Source organism: Candoia aspera, chromosome 2, assembly GCF_035149785.1.
Source record: "Candoia aspera isolate rCanAsp1 chromosome 2, rCanAsp1.hap2, whole genome shotgun sequence".
Classification (NCBI taxonomy): domain Eukaryota; kingdom Metazoa; phylum Chordata; class Lepidosauria; order Squamata; family Boidae; genus Candoia; species Candoia aspera.
The window spans coordinates 169,152,063-169,170,148 of record NC_086154.1 but is presented as its reverse complement, the minus strand read 5'-3'; the positions used below and the strand labels follow the sequence as shown (position 1 = coordinate 169,170,148).

Sequence of the window (18,086 nt, the reverse complement as noted above, 5' to 3'; positions counted from 1 at the left end):
TATCTCTTAGTTGTGCTTGTTTTTTATAATCCTTACCATCGCGTTGCCAACACAGCTCTCATTTCTGGAAACTGCAATAGGATTCATGCAGATGTTAGAAAATAATACACGTTTAAGTGTGCCCTAAGGCAAGGAACAGTTATCCAATGTTCTAAATCCCATGGGGTGGAAAATAATAAACCTTTCCTGAAAATTAAATGGTTTTATCTTTCCATCAATCTGCTAAAAAGTTAGTTTTGATGTCCAATTGAAGCCCACTGGGATTTTTAGGATAAAAAATGATCAAAGCGGATTTCTGCAATTTGCTGAAATTATACCTATTGCATTAATTATATTGCACAATTTGTTCTTCAGCTTATTATTAAAAGCAAGGGGTAAAAATACAAGGCACTGTTGGATCCTGTTGAATGAGACCTTACTTAAGCGAGGATTATAGCTTCGTTTAGGTAACTGGCTTCTCAAATACTTCGCATTACCCACACAGCTTTACGCGAGTCTGCATCCAAAAGACCAGAACCCTGTCTGTTTAAACGAAAAAAACGAAGAGTCCCAGGAAATAAAATGTCATACCGTACATGGCGTTCGAGTTATGGAAACAGCAGAAGGAAGAATTACTGGTACAGCTTATCCTGTAAAACTCTTTTAAAAGAGTGGAAACTGAACTCACAGCAGAGTTTACCAGAATTCTTCCTTGGGTTCTGTGTGAAAAAAATTATGCCGTGTTTCTTGAGAGGAGGAGATTCTACATGGAGAAAGAAGCATGGTGGGAGAAGAAAATGGCCAACTCGTGTGGCTGCCAGGAGAACTCCACGGACGTGCCCCTGAAGTCACCAGGAGTCGAGCTCGACTCCAACTTCGCTTTGTTTCCTTCCCGGGGCAACTGCTCCACGGAACCCGCTTCGGAACACGCCTCGCTCGTTCCTCAGGTCCTCTTCCTCGCCTGTAGGTGGCGAGCGAGGCTTAGCTGAGCGGGGCGCGGGTGCCCTGGAAGGGAGGAGTGGCCAAGACTTGGATCCGAGACCCGCCTCTTCCTGGGGCCCGGCGGCGGCGGTGGCGTGTTTCTGCCATGGCTGGGGAGGTTCGCTGGTGTTACCGGGGAGACCCGCAGGAGGGGCAGAGCGCTCCGTTGGGTGAGATTCCCGTGGAGAAGTGGAAACCGTCGCTTTGTGGTTGCGCCTTCTGCAGGGCTCTTGTTCCGCTCAGCTGCACTGTATTTTAGTTTTCCATACCGGGATTCCCGCTAGAGAGGTGGCGTGTGCAGCGCAATGGGGATGGGGCCGGAGGGTAGGAAAGAGTTTCTGATTCCTCGAGCTGGGTGATTCCTCCAAGGCCAGAAAGAGTGAGAAGGACGGGTGGTGCTCCTGTCAAGTGAATTGAATATGCTGCAGAGGCATCCGGGCCAATGGACGGTGCTAAAACTATGCTGCATTTTTTCACTACGCCCCTTCCAGAGACGATGGACTTGTGATCACCTCGGCGTGGTCTTTAAACATCTCTTTGGGAAAGGCTGAACTGGGCTCCATATGTATGCATTTAACCCGACCCTAACATTTAAGATGTTACTCATATATTTTTAAAAAAATAGTGTTGGGAAGTTTTTAATACTGGACTGCATCCAAACTAATTTAAACATGTTGAGCCCTGCTTAAGTATGACAATCTTTGGTGAATGATGGTGATGATGATGATGATTTTGGCCTCTTCTAGTGTTCTTATTGCTCTTTTCTTGCTATTCAATTTCAGTTCAGTTTACAAATGGGAAACTGAAGAATTCTGAAAATATTAACTTCACTTTGTACAGAAGCAAAGACACCAATAATCCCAGAAAGAAAAATTATGCAATTGTGGTAATTACAAACTTGTTCCATGCTTTGGTGTTAATTTAAATATGTTGATCTATTAAGTTTATGGTTTGCATCTTGAATAGAGGTCCGTCCTTTTTATGAAACTTAGGGCTTCATCATTGGACTTTGTTCCAGTGCAATCATTCATTCCTCCATTGAACGTCATAGGACCAACTCCCCTGCATGTGCGTAGAGAAGCGCAGCCTTAGTTTTTAAGCCAGGGTTTCTCAACCTTGGCAAGTTTAAGATGGGTGGACTCCAATTCCCAGAATTCCCCAGCCAACTCTGTCCACCCATCTGAAACTCACTAAGGCTGAGAAACACTGTTTTGAGCTATCTGCCCTGTGGTGAATAGATGACATGCAGATGAAGGTTAATCTTTTATAAATTCCAGCAGTGGAAGGTCTTTTCAAATTGCTTCTTATCAGTCTACTGTATAAAGCCAAGGAATACCGTCTAGGATGAGGTCTGAAAATTTTAGCTTCTTCTGCACATGGCTTTAAAAAACTGCACAGCTGGACTCATGAAAAAGTGCATCCATGTTTGAAATATATTAAGTGAAAACTGTTCATGCACATATATTTTCACTGCCTGGTAGTTTTGGTATAAATATAATTGAGTGGATCTAATTGGTATGAATATAATTCATCGGGCATATAAGAGTTGCATATGTAAGTGGTAAGTCTGAAAATTGTTCTTAATATGTCCTTACACATTAAATAAGTTAACAGAAGAAATACTTTAACCATTAACCTCATTTTACCATCATAATGAAGTTAAAATTATTGTCACCAAATTCTCACTTTTGGGCTGAAGAACTCTGGCAGCTTTTTCTGCAAAATTGCACTTGTTTTAAAATAATATATCATCAATTCATCATTAATTCATTAATATACACAACATAATTTACAGAATTAAAATGCAATAATGTCTGTTAAAAACACACACAGTCAAAAATCAGTTGTTGATATATAAATGTTTAGTATACAGTATCAAAAAATGACAGCAAAATCTTAAAAAAACTTAAAGTGCCTACAGTCAAGATAATTAATAAAAGAGTATCATAGACAAGGAAAAGAGTTCTCTATTTTCCTTGTCTATCTGCTTGAATTTGTGTACATATAACATTGCACTGTTTTCAGAATATAATTTTTATAAAAATAATGGAAAATTTCTAATGGAAGTATCAGTAAAACCAACTTATATAGCTGGGCTTAATAAACATTTAACTGGGAAAAGAGGGAAATATTAGAGGAGACTACCTATCTGTTTACTTGGCATTCTTTTATAGATGGTTGTAACAGAGTCATACCTGGGAAGTCTTTATCCTAAGGTGGGAAAAGTTTCTGGAAACTGCCTTCACCTAGAAAACCAGCATCCTTAGCTTATTCTTTATTATTATTATTATTATTATTATTATTATTATTATTATTATTATTATTATTTTATTCAGAATGCAGAAACAGATCGGCTATCTTACGTAGGAAATAACTTTGGTGCAGGAGCCCTAAAAAGCAATACCCTTTGCAGGTATGATGAATATGTCTATATCTCTAAAATGCATTAATGTATCAAATAATATATTTGCTTTCTTTAGCCAGTCAGCATTAGCCAAGCATTAGCTTCAGGGCAGCAATACTGATTTCCTCTCAATGTTGTAATACGATATTTGTGATCCAAAGCGATAAATGATCGTCTGTTTTGAGTTTTGAAGATTGATGGGACTTGAAAGCAAATCATTATGCATGTCACAGTGATGCTTCTACTTGTTCAGAAGTTTACTTTGTTTGCTTTTGTTTTCTTTTATGATAATTGTCTAGTTATTGTATTTTTTTAGTTTGGGAATTTTATTTGTAACATTTATATGCTGTCTCAACCAAGGCAGTCAAGTTAACAGTTTAAAATAGTAGTTTATGCTATGGTTGACACAATATGAAAATTGGGGAGGTAAAAGGTGAAGAAAAATAAGCATAACTCACACAAGGAGCCAGTTTGATGTAATGGTTGATGCACCAGGCCAGAACCTGGGAGACTGGGAGTTCTAGTTCAGCCTTAGGCACAAATGATCAGACTGGTTCCCTCTCTCTCAGCCCTAGGAAGCAGGCAATGGCAAACCACTTCCAAAATCTTGCAAGAAAACTGCAGGGACTTGTCCAGGCAGTTGCCAGGAGTCAAGACTGACTCGAAGGCATCCCCCCACCCCCAAAATTCCCCTAGAATTTGTACTTGGAATGACAAGTCTAGGAAGAGTTGGATAATATTTGGTTTTAACGGAGCTAGTGGAATTGACTTGGTAATCTAGGGAAAAGAAGAGGCAAATGGCTGTTAGTTCAGCTTTGTTTTGAAAACTGATCTTAAAGAGACTTCGTAACAATTTCAAAGTACTATTTTAATTTTTAAAAAAATAGAAGAAGGGGAGGGGAGGAAAGGCAGGCAGGCCACTAAATGTAAATGAATTTACTTCTTATTGCTAAAGTGGCAAAAACTGATGGGCTATATACAATACTTTGCAAACTGACTCTCATTTGTGTGGTGTGCTTTTCTTTCTCTTTCCCCTCTATCCCTTTGTCTGCTCCCTACATCTACATGGGAAGTACTCTGTTACAGTTTTAGGAGGTGTAAAGAGGGCTGTAAAAGGGTTAAAAAAAACCCATTCTGTTGGAAAATGCTATTTTAGACACTTCTGAACACAAACCAGTCACCTAAAAACTTCTGAAATTAAAAATAAAACTACTCAACGTCATATTTTCCATTAGATACTTTGTTGGTGTGTTAGATAAACACTCTGGGCAAATGGATGTCTACAATGCAGAGTTGTTCAACATGCAGCCATTGATTTCAGGTAGGCAGAACGTGCTTTTTCTTATTTTAGTGGTAGGCATTGTTACCCGGAGTCAGAAAATGAAGCCAGTACACTTCTAGATCATGCCCTGTTATTAGGGTTGCATTATGGCCACAGTTCTTAAAGCATGAGGCAGATCTTCCCCAGAAATAAGTTGTATTTTCAGTACATTTGTATGAGTTATATAAATAATTATATTTATGTAAATTATAAATACATTAAATAAAATTTATTATTACGATTTAAAACTTACTGTTTCTCAAAAGAATACAAATCAAAGAAAAACAGTAAGTGTTAACTATACACAAGAATCAGTCAACAAATAAAAGTAAGCTGCCGCTTCATCTTGTTTTCTTTCTGTGCAGTGCTTGGGAGATGTTTCCTTTATTTGTTCATACAGAGCTCACTTCCCTGGACGTTCAACAAGAGCATTAGACACAGTGCTCATTCTGTTGTAGTTTTTCAGAATATAAATGGAATTAAGGGGTCTGCTGCATCAAATACTCTCGATCTGTGGAAAGCAGCTCTTTCAGAGAATAGGTTCTGTGCCAGCTTCCGTTATGTGCTAGTTTTCTATATACAGGAATATTTAATGTTTTAAAACTTTAATCCCCAAACTTCCTTCAGAAATAGTACAGCTCCTGGAAGGATGTACTGCATGTTTTTTTTCTGAATTTGTTCTCATCTCCTGGTCAGGATTTGAGAATTCCCTTGAAAGAAAGCTCATGCCTTTTAATAAAATGTGTTAGTCTGAAAAAGTGCTATCAGATTCCTTCTGACTGTTACCTACCATACATTAACACAGCTCTCCTCCTACCAAGCATATATACAGTAGTAATCCTGGATCAGAAGAATTTAAAGGAATGTGTTGATAAGCCACCCAAATGAGACAGCTAAAGTATCTTCATTCTACGATTGCTTTAATATTGTTTGATTGGCATGATGGATGGATGGATTGAATGCTTGATTGATCAGGAGTCCTGTTGGTTCTGATTTTATTAGTTTGTTCTGTTGTTTTTCTTAATAGATGATGTAGCAGATAATGACCTGTCAGAATATTTGGCTAAATCCTATAGAGAGAAGGTATGTCAAGCAACCACTAGGATACTATAATTGGAAAATTTACTCTGATACCTTGCTGTATTAAAAGTCTTTTTGATTTCTTAATATAGATTTGCCATGTAAATGATAATCATATTGGAGTAGATTTTCAGCCCTACTTTTAAAAATTTCCTTATTCTGTATTGTTTCTCCTTGTGGTTTCTCTTTACTAGAAATTTGGCACACTTGCCATTCTTAAATAATTTCAGGTTTCAGTGATAAAGGTTTCAATCCAGTGGAAGCCAAAAATGGAAACTGGAACGAACGTCTTTAAACCCTATGGATAGTTTAATCTCCATTCACTAGTCATTTCAAGTTTGAATATTTAAATTCACGTTGAAGTCATTCCATGTGATTCCATGCCCTTAAATAAGGAATCTAGTTTGATGAGAGAACCATAGCTCAGTGTTGGAGCATTTCCTTTCTGTGCATGTGGTCCTTATTTAATGACCATTCATTCAACGACTGTTCAAACTTAACAACAGTGCTGAACAAGTGGTAATTACGACCAGTCGTCATACTTATGGCCAGCATGGCGTCCCCGTGGTCACATGATCACAATTTGTGTCCTTCCCTGCCAGCTTCCTACAAGCAAATTCAGTGGGGAAGCCAGCAAGAAATCAGAAGTGATGGTCAGCAATCAGGACTGCTGGATCTGCTGTTGCTAAGTGGCACGGTCATGTGTTTTTTCAACTTATGACTGTGTTACTTAATGATGGAGTTTCCGGTCCCAATTAGTGTTGTTAAGCAAGGACTGTAGTTGTTATTTCCCAGCATCTTCACATTAAATGTGTTTTGGATAAGACTGGTGAAAGTGGCTTGGAAAATTAGTCAGCTATTGATAAGACAGAATCCAATTGGAGGAACTTTTTATTCTAGTGACTCAGAATTAACTTTAGTCCCTATCTCATTGATTCTTGCCAGCCTCAGGTCTCTAGCTAAAGACCTTGTGATCCCAAAGCCCCAATAGTATAGAAATTAATCCATGTAACTCCATGTCTATATTGTTCTCGTGTGGACATCATGTGAATTACTGATAGCTGTTGTACTTTCCTCTTTTCTTTTTTCTTCTTGCTTTAGTAAATAAATAGCTAATAATACTAATAATGCTAATGCAATGGTAAAAGAAAAAAATGAGATCACCCCACTGAAAAATGGAATCCTTTTCCAAAAAGGATCTTCCCAGAATATTTGGCTGTAGTTAAATAATAACAAATTCTATAATGTTTGACTAAACTGTTGATTGGTATCCCAATCCAGCGCAGTAAGAGTTGCCATATAGAATCTCAGTCTGAACGCTAGCAATTGGCAGTTAGCAATGATTGCTCATAGACTGATGCAGAGATAATACAAGTGATGTGGCCTCCCAAAGCTGCCACTGAATTTTACTGACATGTTGATGTGATTCCTCACATGAATGTATTAACTTCACAGAGGAAAGAAATATTAAATACATGTGTGTAGTTTACTATTTAGTCACATGAATTTTATTGCATTTAAATGTAATGTAAATACAGGTTTTTATCATTGCTTTATCCACTTCTTTGTCCTGGCTCCACTTACAACAATAGACAAGGGTATAAAGTTGTGTCCCATTTAACATCCAGCTTGATTATAGTGATTATTATATCTAGGTTGATTATATCTAGGTTGATTATAGTTTGCTTTCTAGCAAACGTGACTGAGTTTGCTACTTCAGCTGCCTTGCTAAAAATGACTGTTAAAAAGAGCTTTAAAAAACCCTGCTTTAAAAAAATCTAAAAAAGGTAATCTATTATTTAGAAGACAATTAATGTATTCTATTTTCTTCCCCCCAAAATGAAGTTTGGAGGTAGATTTGGATCTAGGCTGTCTTCTTATGGGCAGAAAAGTGTATGGCATTATTAGCACTTTGTGTTCTTGTTGTCTGCCTCAAAACCGAAGTTCTTCTGCAAAAGACCCAGTAGGAGTAGTACAATACCTTGTCGCTTGATAATTCTGCAGGTAGATCTGTGCATTGAAGCCTTTGGAACCAACAAGCAGAAGAGAGCCTTGAGTTCTCGGAGAACGAATGAAGTCAGAAAGGAGGTATTGAATAAAGCAGTGATTAAAGCTGCAGAAGATATCATAGAGACAAAAGGTGTTGCTGGTACGTACCAAGAGCCATGTAACACAAAATTGGAGCTGTGATCCAGTCTAAGATCTCCTCTGTTTTTTAATGTAATGGGGAAGTGCACCGCTGTGATTTATTTTGAGCATGAAGTGGGAATGTTGCATGCTAATGCATCTCATCTGTCTAAAAAGAATACTGAATGTCTTGCCATTTGCCTCCATATGATTCTCATCTGGGCAGCCCACTAATTATTTTCTTTTCCTTATTTTGAACTAATATGACTCTTCTCTAAATACTGAAAACAATCTTTATATTCCTTGACCATTTCAGATATTTATTACCATTGTTTTAATTTTTTTGTTAAAAGGCTGAGTATTGGCTCTAAATGGCCTGCTTTTTTTAATATTCCAGTGTAGCTCAGTGTAAAACATTTTTAATATCTTTCAATTTCCCATTTTCTTGTTGGTTCTTTTAAAATATAGGCTAGATTTACCTTCAAGATGCCTCAAATTCTGATTTCCTACAACACCCACGCATCCACCCACATCTTTTCAGAGATAAATATTTATGATAAAATCCTTTCTACCTTGTTTTGTATCAGATTACAAGTAGCTGAATTGCATATCCTTATTTATTTTTCTTCTGTGCCTTTCCAAACTGGGGTGTTTCTCCGTGTGTTAGATCACAGCTTCCATCTTATAGTCCAACCAGCATTATTATCTTATTAATCCAACCAGCTTTGGCAATTAGCTAACAAAGCATAGAAACTTATACAGATCTAGTATTCCTTACTGTCATTTCAGAATTTTCATCCCAGGAAAATTATGCCTGACATTCTCTCTTTTGCTTTTAGGAGAACCCTAAATTCCTCCTTCCCCCTTTGTAAAAAAACATTTGTATGGTTTTATTCATTCATTCTTTTTATTTACATCCTTTCTTCCTACTAATAGGTTGCCAATATTCTTAGGTATTGTTTAGTAAGCATCAACATTAATGTTATTTCATATTATTTTATTTCACCTTTGTTTTAGTGCTTTAATTGGAATAGGTTGTTCTAAACTGTTTTCTGAATGACAGTACAGCAAGACAGTCTAAGGATGATGAGAACTATATTCTAACACATACAGAGGTTACCAAGTTGAGGAAGACCGTCTTTAATGATTCTGGTATCAACTTTTTTCAAATACACATCCTGTTAAATAAATAAAATATTCTCTCTCTTATTTGTTTTCAAAGCATTGGTTAGTGATGCAGCAGAAGATGAGAAAAGTGATGTTTCCTTGGTTCTTCCTCCATGCCATGAAGATGCTAAAAATCCAGAAGATGTCTACAGGTTTGAAGACAGTATCCTTTATAAGCAGAATAAATTTTGAGAGAGTGGATCTTAACATTAATATTAAGGAAAAGGGATGCCCTTTGCTGTTGAAGAACAAGCGGAGGAGGGAGCACGGGTTCTGTTGTAAATATATCTTTGGTCTGTCGGACATAGAACCTGAGTATCTAAAAATCATTGGTGCAGGGATTTAGGGAAAGGAAACAGTTGCCAAGAATCACTGCCTTGCCTAATAAATGTCCTTGGAAGATCTTATCCTGCACAAGAGAGAGAGAGAGAATTTTATCATAGTCACAAACCAGGGCTGGACAAAAAAGCTGATGTTTTTCTTAGTTTCCAAAAAAACTGACCTGATAGACAGTATCCTCCTTTATTTGCTGTATCACTGACATACTAATTCTAATCCCTTCTCTCCTAAATGTAGGTTATCACCTTAAATCTTGCTGCGATAGTAACTCACTAAATTCCATCTTTTGTTTCTCATGTCTTGAGCTGATGCTTTAGCTGAAAAATGGTATTTAGTGAATAGGGATTAGGCTCCGGTCAAAAAAAAAACCAGTGGGACATTGATTCAGAAAGAAGTGGAATTCAGTTATGGCAGTGCTGTTACATGAATTTCAAGAACAAGGTAGAGCTGTCTTCCCCAACCCTGTGACTTCTGAATATATTGGGATTACAGCTGGGTGGGAACTCTGGGCATCGTATGCCCAACAAATCTGGAGGATTCCAAGTTGAGGAAGGCTAGGAAAGCACTTGGGCATTTCAGATCATCATTTAGTTTCCTTCCTTTGGAATTAAGTGGACAAAAGCTTTGTCTCCCCTATGGAGGAAAATATGTTTCAGTTAATCCATCAGAAAGCTCTGTTATCCAGATTATTGGAATGCAGGGAACTCTGCAATCCCAGTAGTGTTGTTGTTTTTTTTAATCAGAAGCTGTTTGCTCTCCTTTTGTGCTTAAAAGCATCCAGCCTCAACCCTCTGGTGTATAAACCTCTGCTTTATAGTGAGGTTTCCTTTGGTGAGTAAGAAACATCCATCTAGAGTGGTTCTAAAATCATCCTGAATGTATCTCCAGTCATTTCGCCTGCTGAATATGAAGCACTTCGGGCTCCTGCTGCAGTGTTCATGAACATAACCGCAGCTGACATTCTCAAGATGACTGAAGAGAAAAGGTAGAGGTCCCCCAAATGCATTTCTGGGCAAAGTATTATTAATGTAGCCTTACATGATTTAGAATAAAAATGTAGTTAGCAGTGAATTTTGCAAGGAATGAGCCGATTCATTGTATGTCTCACTTGAAGACTGAAGCATCAAGTGATGGCTTGCTTGTGTGAATAGCCATTGGAATCTAATACCCTGTTGCTTTTTGCCTTGAGTTGGTTTGCACATTCTAATGAAGGCTCTCAAATGGCGTATGTGATTTACCTTTTGTGACATCATTTTGTGGAATTAGTGTAAGAATATCCTGAAGAAATGTTTCTAAGGTCTTCCCAATTTGACAGTGCATCTGCCCCGAGTTAAAAGAAATATACAGGAGAACACTTTTGTAAGGTTTTCATGGTGCTATTCTTGTGGTACCATGTCTCATCTCAGATTCACTATCTGCACAACCTTCCTTTCCATGTGACTTGTTTTTAGGAAAGTTATAGGCTGCCCTTGTCCAAAATAAGAGTATTTGCTTAGCTCAGTATTATCTACTCTGAATAGAAAGAGTTCTCCACAGTTTCAGATGGAGCTCTTTCCAACCAGTCTTTCCTGTACATGCCAGAGGTTGAACATGGAGCCTATTGCACACAAAGCAAATCAGCCACTTTTGAGCTATGCCCTCCTTTTTGTGGGGGGGGGGGAATATGCCTTTAGTTGGATATGTAGGCAGGATGTAGACTTGGAAGTGTATAGAAGAAGGAATTATTAGCACTGGTTATGTCTGAGCTGCAAAGAAAAGAAAAGGAAAAAGGGGAAGGAACATAAATCTATTGATACAACAGTTCTAGTCCAGAAATACAGGCTGAGCATCCATTGTTTTACATCTGAACAAATATATACTGTGGTAAGTAATACATAGTAGACTGTACTGTATGTTTTTAAAGGGGGCCAGCTCCTGTTGATATAAAAGCTTGATTGCTTTCAATCCACACAGAATTTTGTTAACTTATAGCAGCTGAATTTGCTTTGAGGTCTACCATAAATCTTTTCTGTCTTGCTTAGCTACTGTTCCTTTGTCTTGGATGAACTTAAATCCATGCCTTTGGATGAGAAGAGCTATGATCACAAAGCACGTTGTCTCTGGTATTTTGACTGCCTCATCAAGCTGGGCTCACAAAAGGTCATTAAAAAGAAACGTAAGGATCTTTCCCCTCTCTGATATCAAATCTAGTATTTATTTATATCCTGCTTTTCCTCCAGGAGCTCTTGTACATAATGTTCCCTCCTCCTGTTTCTCTCTGCCACACACTTGTGAGGTAGGTTGGAGAGAGAGAGGAACTGGCCAAAAAGCAGCCAGTGAGCTTCCATGGCTGAAAGGGACTTGAACCTGGGCTTCCCAGTCCTAGTCCAAAACCTTCACTACTACACCATGCTGGCTCTCATTGCAAAAAGAGCCTAACCGTTAGGGGAAATTAAACCAGAAAAGGTAAGTTCTCAGGTACTTACTTTTGCCTTCCACTCTTAAGTCTGACTCCTAGAAATTTCAGTTAGCTGGAAATGGAGGCCAAAACATCTGAGGAGCTCCAGATTGGGGAAAGGCTAATGTAACTTGATTTATATAATCTTCAGGCAGTTTAATACATCTTTTAGATGTCTCAAATGTATAGGGACCATGAACAATATATGAAATGCCCTGTTCAGTTCTTTACTGATCGATTGATTTAATTCAACTTTGGTGCTGCCCAACTCCAGACCAACTCTGTGCAACTAACAACAACGATAAAAAAAAACGAAATAACACTAACATAAAAAATACAATAAGCGAAATAAACAAAATGGGAAATTCAGACCACTCACATCTAATCACAGTTTCATGTCTTCTCCAATATTGTTTGGAGACACAGCAATAAACATAATCCCATGTGTGCTGTTTATTAGAGATGCAGATTCATTTATACTACTTTAAAGAATACAGTGATTTGGTATAGTGGTTAAGGCATCAGGCTAGAAACCGGGAGACTGTGAGTTCTAGTCCCGCCTTGGGCACAAAGCCAGCCAGGTGACCTTGGGCTAGTCCCTCTCTCTCAGCCCTAGGAAGGAGGCAATGGCAAACCACTTCTGAAAAACCTTGCTGAGAAAACTGCAGGGACTTGTCCAGGCAGTCTCTGAGAATTGGACACGATACAACGGATTAAAAAAGAATACAGTGCTTAATGTTTATGTCATGGACATCCTGGGCATTAGTGGCATGCAAAACATTATTTTCTGACCTTGCTAAAAGTATTCCATCATTGGAGTGGGCTATCTAGCTATGAGATAGAAATCAGAATGGCTTATTTTGAAGTCAGGCCATTTTTTATAAGGTTGGAATAGCTGGTTGTGTGGTTGGACAGAGAGGCTTCAGGATTGGGATATACTGATGTCAAAATGTTTTGTACCCTCTGTGTAATGAATCAGAATATTGAAATAATGAGGTTTTGATGCATTTCAAAACTTCAATCCAGCCAGTGGCCTACAGGGCATCCTGAGCTAAAAAGAAGAACAATCTACAATTAGACCATGGAGCACACAGTTTATGCTTTATTTCTCAGTTAGGGGCAAGAAACAGTTGGGTTCTTGTTGTAGGACCCTGTGAAGCCTAACAGATCCTTCTAAAAATTAGGGTTGTGATTTTTGCAAACCTCATGAAGTTTATGCAATGTTTGGATATTTTTCATAATTTCATCCTTTAATCATGAGGAAAGCAATGGATTCTGTCCTCTCCCACTTCCCGAGTCTACTGAACTCCATTCTGCTCTTCTGCAGTCTTGCCAACATGCTATAATCTTAGCTATACTTGTTATTTTTTCTTAAAATGAAAATTGGTATTGTGGGGATTTTGTATTCTGTATCCAGTATCCCATTTGGTGCTTTGTTTGCAATGTCTCCACTTTGCAGTATGCAGACTTCTCTGGTCATTCTGATTCTCATTTTGGATCAGAGATTTGGAGGGTTTTAGAACACTAACTTAAGTTTCCAATTGTAGATGCAATGGGACCCAGTTGTCCAGATATCATCAGCAACAAGCTCGTGAAAACTTTCACAGCACTATCTTATGGCAATGGCAGGTAAAAACAACCTTTGCTTTCAAGTCGAGTAAAATTTATTAATAGGAATTAAATTGGTTTATTATTCTCTGGAGATTCATTAAATCATGTACCATTGCCTAAAAAGGGATCAGAAATAGCTTGCAAAAAATGCTTGAAATCAAAACAGATGTGTTTCTTTATTTCCAATACGTTTCATAGAGGAGAATTATTCCAAGAAACTGCTCAGAAATCCTTTGTAGTTGCAATTAACTGAAACATACAGATGTTTCTTCTTAAAAAAGAAAATATAAGGAAACACACTGAGAATAAGATAATTCATATAATTGTTTGGTATTTTCCTTTTTCCTTCTGGACTTTGTTGATGCATGCTGTGTCTTTAATAATCCTGTGGAAAGTAGACCTTCTTTTAACATGAAAGCACCATATTAGGAAACATTATTCAGGAGTACCTTCTCCCACTTCTATGCCCTGTCAAGTTCAAGATTAAGATCATGTCTGTTTTACTAAGTAACTTTCTCTCTCATCTCAGGAAAAACTGTTGTATAAAATGGTAAGGGATAAATGCCATGGAGAATGCAGGAAACAGCAGACTTTTCGTTTTACCACTTTCTAGGGGAATGTAGAATGCATATAGCAGCAAGGTAGCAGTTTTTGTATCATTGTTTTCTTCCTACCCTTTTCTTCCCATTTTGTATTTTAGGATACAAAATCTAATTTCAGCTTCAATGAAAGTTAAGATAACAGCATATGCTATAGCCCTGGCTTTGCATATTAACAATTTTCAAACAGATTTGACAATCTTGCAGAGAGATCTGAAACTGCGCGATAGCAGGTAAGATTAACAGCACAACTGTATTCATCATCTGTCCTCTTACTAATTGGCTAAGAATTTCAGGGGCCCCACTGACTTTTGAGGTGTACCTGGAAAACCATACACTCCCCATTATTTTTGGACCAGCCTTCCCCAGCCCTCCAAACATGCTAGACTACAGTGCCCATATCTTCTAGTCAATAGGTTCTATGGTCATGTGGCTGGGAATTAATGGGGGTTGTAATTAACATTCCTAGGTGTCAGGCTGACATTTCTCCCTGAAAAGGGTAAACATTTTTTTCTAATCTTTAGAACCAGTGAGGAAATGGATGGATTTATTTTTTCAAGAACACCATTACGGTTAAGTTCAATGAACAAATGTCTGAAATAGTTCCTTGGTCTTGTATATGTTGTTTCTGGAACACCAGAATAGCCAGATAACAGGGCCAAGAGTGGGACAGGGCAAAAACAGTTGGTTCACTTCAGTGCCTCCATCAAGTTCCATGGGATGAATTAAGTGTGGTTGTAACTTGAACTAGAGGAGACAAATATGGGCTATTTGAGATAGGTGGCAAGTAAGGTATCCTTTAGTGCAAATTCTGTTTTCTCCTACACAGGAGAGTAGCATTCGTTCCCAGAAGGAAAATAAAGTAGTATTCTAATACTGTGTATATCCCACCTTTAGGTCATAGAACTCTAGGAAGTAGTCCTTGGAAGTTCTGATTGCAGCCACGTTTAACTTTAGCGAGGTCACTGTGCCAAATTTTTCATGTGAGCCAGTATTGCACAGTAGGAAAAGTAGCACTATAGTCTTGATGCTGGATAACCAGCCTGTCCTGTAGTGACAGGGCTGCCTCACTTCTGAGGTTTCAGCAAGGAAGGATCCATGGAAATCCCCTTCGAAGCCACACCAGTCAAATCCCAGATCACATCTTTAACACCTGCAAAGCAAATAAATTGCTAGGAAAGATAATCAAGAATGCTAATTTGGAATAAGTGCCTGACAAACTAAAAATAGAGATAATTAATGAGGGCTGCTGAATGTGTGCAGATTGCACTCTTATCATTGTATCAGCATACATGTAGTCCTTGTTTAGCAACTGCCTCATTTGGTGGCCATTTGCAGTTACAATGGTGATGAAAAAGTAACTTTGCCACCACTCCTCGCATTTAAAACCTTTGTGGGTCTGTAAAACAAAGGAAAGCTGAAGTAAAATCATAAGCACAGTTGTAGTTTCACTTAGCAACTGCTTCATTTAACAACTGAGTTGCCTGTCCCAATTGTGGTTGCTAAATGAGGACCACCTCTACCTTCCTCCTTCACATCTGACAGACAGAACTCCCTTGCCAACAATTTTCCCTCACCACATTTGACTGCATCCTATCTTATGCTGAACCCTTTTATTATTTGTAATCAAATGAAGTATCCTTTAAGACCTGCTAGTTAGTTATTGAATGCTTCCAATAAGTTGTTATTTTTTGGAAGTGTGAATGGGCATATTTGCTTGCACAGAGGAAGAACTCTTGAAGCTAGGCTTAAAATATGCTGAAATCTGATTGAAAATGCTGTTCCAGAGAGAGTAATATGGTGAAGAATATAAACTTAGATGTAGTTGAACAGGCTAAAATGCTCACTTGGGAGTCCTGATGTGGAGTCTGAAAGGTGTAGTCAGTGAGTGACTGCAGTTGTGATATATTTACCCTCTACCAGCAATTTCCGTTCAGCCAGGCTTAGCCAGACCCTCCCATCTCAGGAAATACAAATGCTGAAAGAAAGCATGTTGCTTGACCTGCTCAGTATTTCATGCAAGGGGCCAGTGGTTAATTGTGGGAAAAATTATGTATTCTGTCCAGTAAAAGTACAAAAAGCAAAAATAACATGTTGGCAGTAACTTTTTTACTGCATCAAAGGAATGGACATTTGTTTTTCATTTTTCAGAAACTTTTTCGGTAAAATGTAATTGCTTCTGGCAGTCTTCCCCAACCTAGTGTCCTCCAGCTGTGTTGAACTACAGCTCCCATCAGATAATGCGTATAGTCCAATGCATCTGGTTAGAAGCATCTGATTAGAAAGGCTGGCTTGAGGCTTGGCTTTTCTTCAAATGCAATACTCTCTTGATTCAATCAGCACATTGCCTTGCTTTGTGGAAAGAAGATTACTGGCATCAGCCAAAAAAAACCCCCTATTCTTTAGCCCAAGGAGTTTAGGATGTAAATTTTGGCTGTAATCTGACAGTCAAAGGAGGGAAAGGAACAGGAGAAGCCAAAGTCGCAAACTATGAAGAAAAGACTGCCAGAAGAAGAAATGCACCTAGAGCAGAACAGTCCTTTTACTCACATTTTCTCTTTCTCATAACAGAATACTTGACATTGCCAAGGCGATGAGGCTGATGATCAGCAAAAGCAAAAGCCTCGCTGGATTTGAGGAACACAGATTAGGGACACTCTGCTTGCCTTTACCTGCGTGCAAGATGCCCCTGGGCCGCAGGAAACGCAAAATGATTTAGACTGGCTTCTTTAGGGCTTACCACAAGCTGGACAAACTTACAGATCATCTGAATAGAGTTACTGCCTCATTGTCCTGAAAGGAATGGAGAGATTTGTTCTTGTAATGATATCATTTTGTTTTCCTCTTGAGGTAGTTTAGCAGAGATCTGCACTTTTATTGAATTGCTACGTTGTCATTTGAGAGGTCTGGACATTTGGCATCTTGGCTCAAAACAATCATATTGGAATTGTTTCCTCCATCAATACAAAATAGTTAAAACATGAGGATGACTATTTAAAATGTTACTTAATATTTATATTACTAAACATTTTAAGAATTATCTGGGCTTAATCATCTTCATTTAATTATGTATTTGTCTTTGCTGTAGCACTCACAAGTAATCTGTCTACAGCTCTTGGGTTAATTTTTGTCCTAGGCTCCCTTCAGCATTTTATCTCCCTTTTTATATATATATATATAAAAGTGCACTTGAAGATTCAGTTGCTTTCTTTAAAGTAGTGTATGGTTTGAACAAAGTGAATCTGAATGCTGAAGTGTTATGTTTTACCTCTGATCAGTGCATGGAAAGCAGACAATTGCCATAAAGAAGAAAATGATACAACATTCTTCTCCAGTCTGGTTGCCTATAAATGTATTGGACCTCAACTGCCATAATCCCTAGTCAACACAACTGAATAAATGTCGATAGAGCAATCCAGACTTATCAATTAAGACTATTTGGTTCTTCTTGGACAGAGACACTGGAGAGCTGTCTCTTCTGTTTCTTCAGTCCTTTCCAAACTGTACATTCCTTCTATTTAATCCCCAGAGTCTGCTGTCAAATTAGGTGAACCATGTGTTTTATAAACACAAAAGCAACACATTATGTCTGGCTGAAGTTGGTCTATCACTAACCCTTCCACAGCTAAAACTTTCTATGGTGGGGTAGAGTTATCAAAAGGACTAATAAAGGCAAGGTCATATAAACTGAATTTTTGATGCATATGCAGTGTCTGAGTATTTCCCTGACTCCCACCTCTCTCTCATACAAACAACTTGCAAAACACTTGCTGAATTTCTCTTTTTTATGCAGTATTGAAGACACAGGAACCTTGTTATTCTTTGCCTCTTGTCACCTTCCATAATGTATCTGGAAAAAATAGAGCAGTGAGCAAAATCTCTGCATTTAAAATAAAAGACTTTTATTTTGTAATACACATTGTCCTTTATAAAACTTCACATTGACTAGTTCGCATTTCTTTTAACAAGATACATGGAACAGATTATCATCCATCTCCAGTTATAAGCTTTAAAAACTTATTAAAATATTAGTGGTGTATT

General features: G+C 38.0%; 1 protein-coding gene across 3 annotated transcripts; it reads left to right on the top strand.

Annotated features, from left to right (window-relative positions):
• The first annotated feature begins 1,023 nt into the window (after nucleotides 1-1,023).
• On the top strand, nucleotides 1,024-17,475 carry POLR1E (RNA polymerase I subunit E). Of its 3 annotated transcripts, none has more exons than XM_063294833.1 (12): nucleotides 1,024-1,130; nucleotides 1,743-1,846; nucleotides 3,297-3,373; nucleotides 4,600-4,685; nucleotides 5,713-5,768; nucleotides 7,770-7,914; nucleotides 9,115-9,222; nucleotides 10,287-10,383; nucleotides 11,420-11,553; nucleotides 13,383-13,464; nucleotides 14,147-14,278; nucleotides 16,617-17,475. In XM_063294833.1, exons 1-12 carry the CDS (start codon nucleotides 1,067-1,069, stop codon nucleotides 16,762-16,764), a joined length of 1,233 nt encoding a protein of 410 aa, XP_063150903.1. In that variant the 5' UTR covers nucleotides 1,024-1,066; the 3' UTR covers nucleotides 16,765-17,475. The 3 variants fall into 3 exon arrangements, with proteins under 3 accessions (XP_063150903.1, XP_063150905.1, XP_063150904.1); XM_063294835.1 differs by having other exon boundaries at nucleotides 1,052-1,130; nucleotides 1,748-1,846; XM_063294834.1 differs by lacking the exons at nucleotides 1,024-1,130; nucleotides 3,297-3,373.
• Nucleotides 17,476-18,086: the final 611 nt, after the last annotated feature.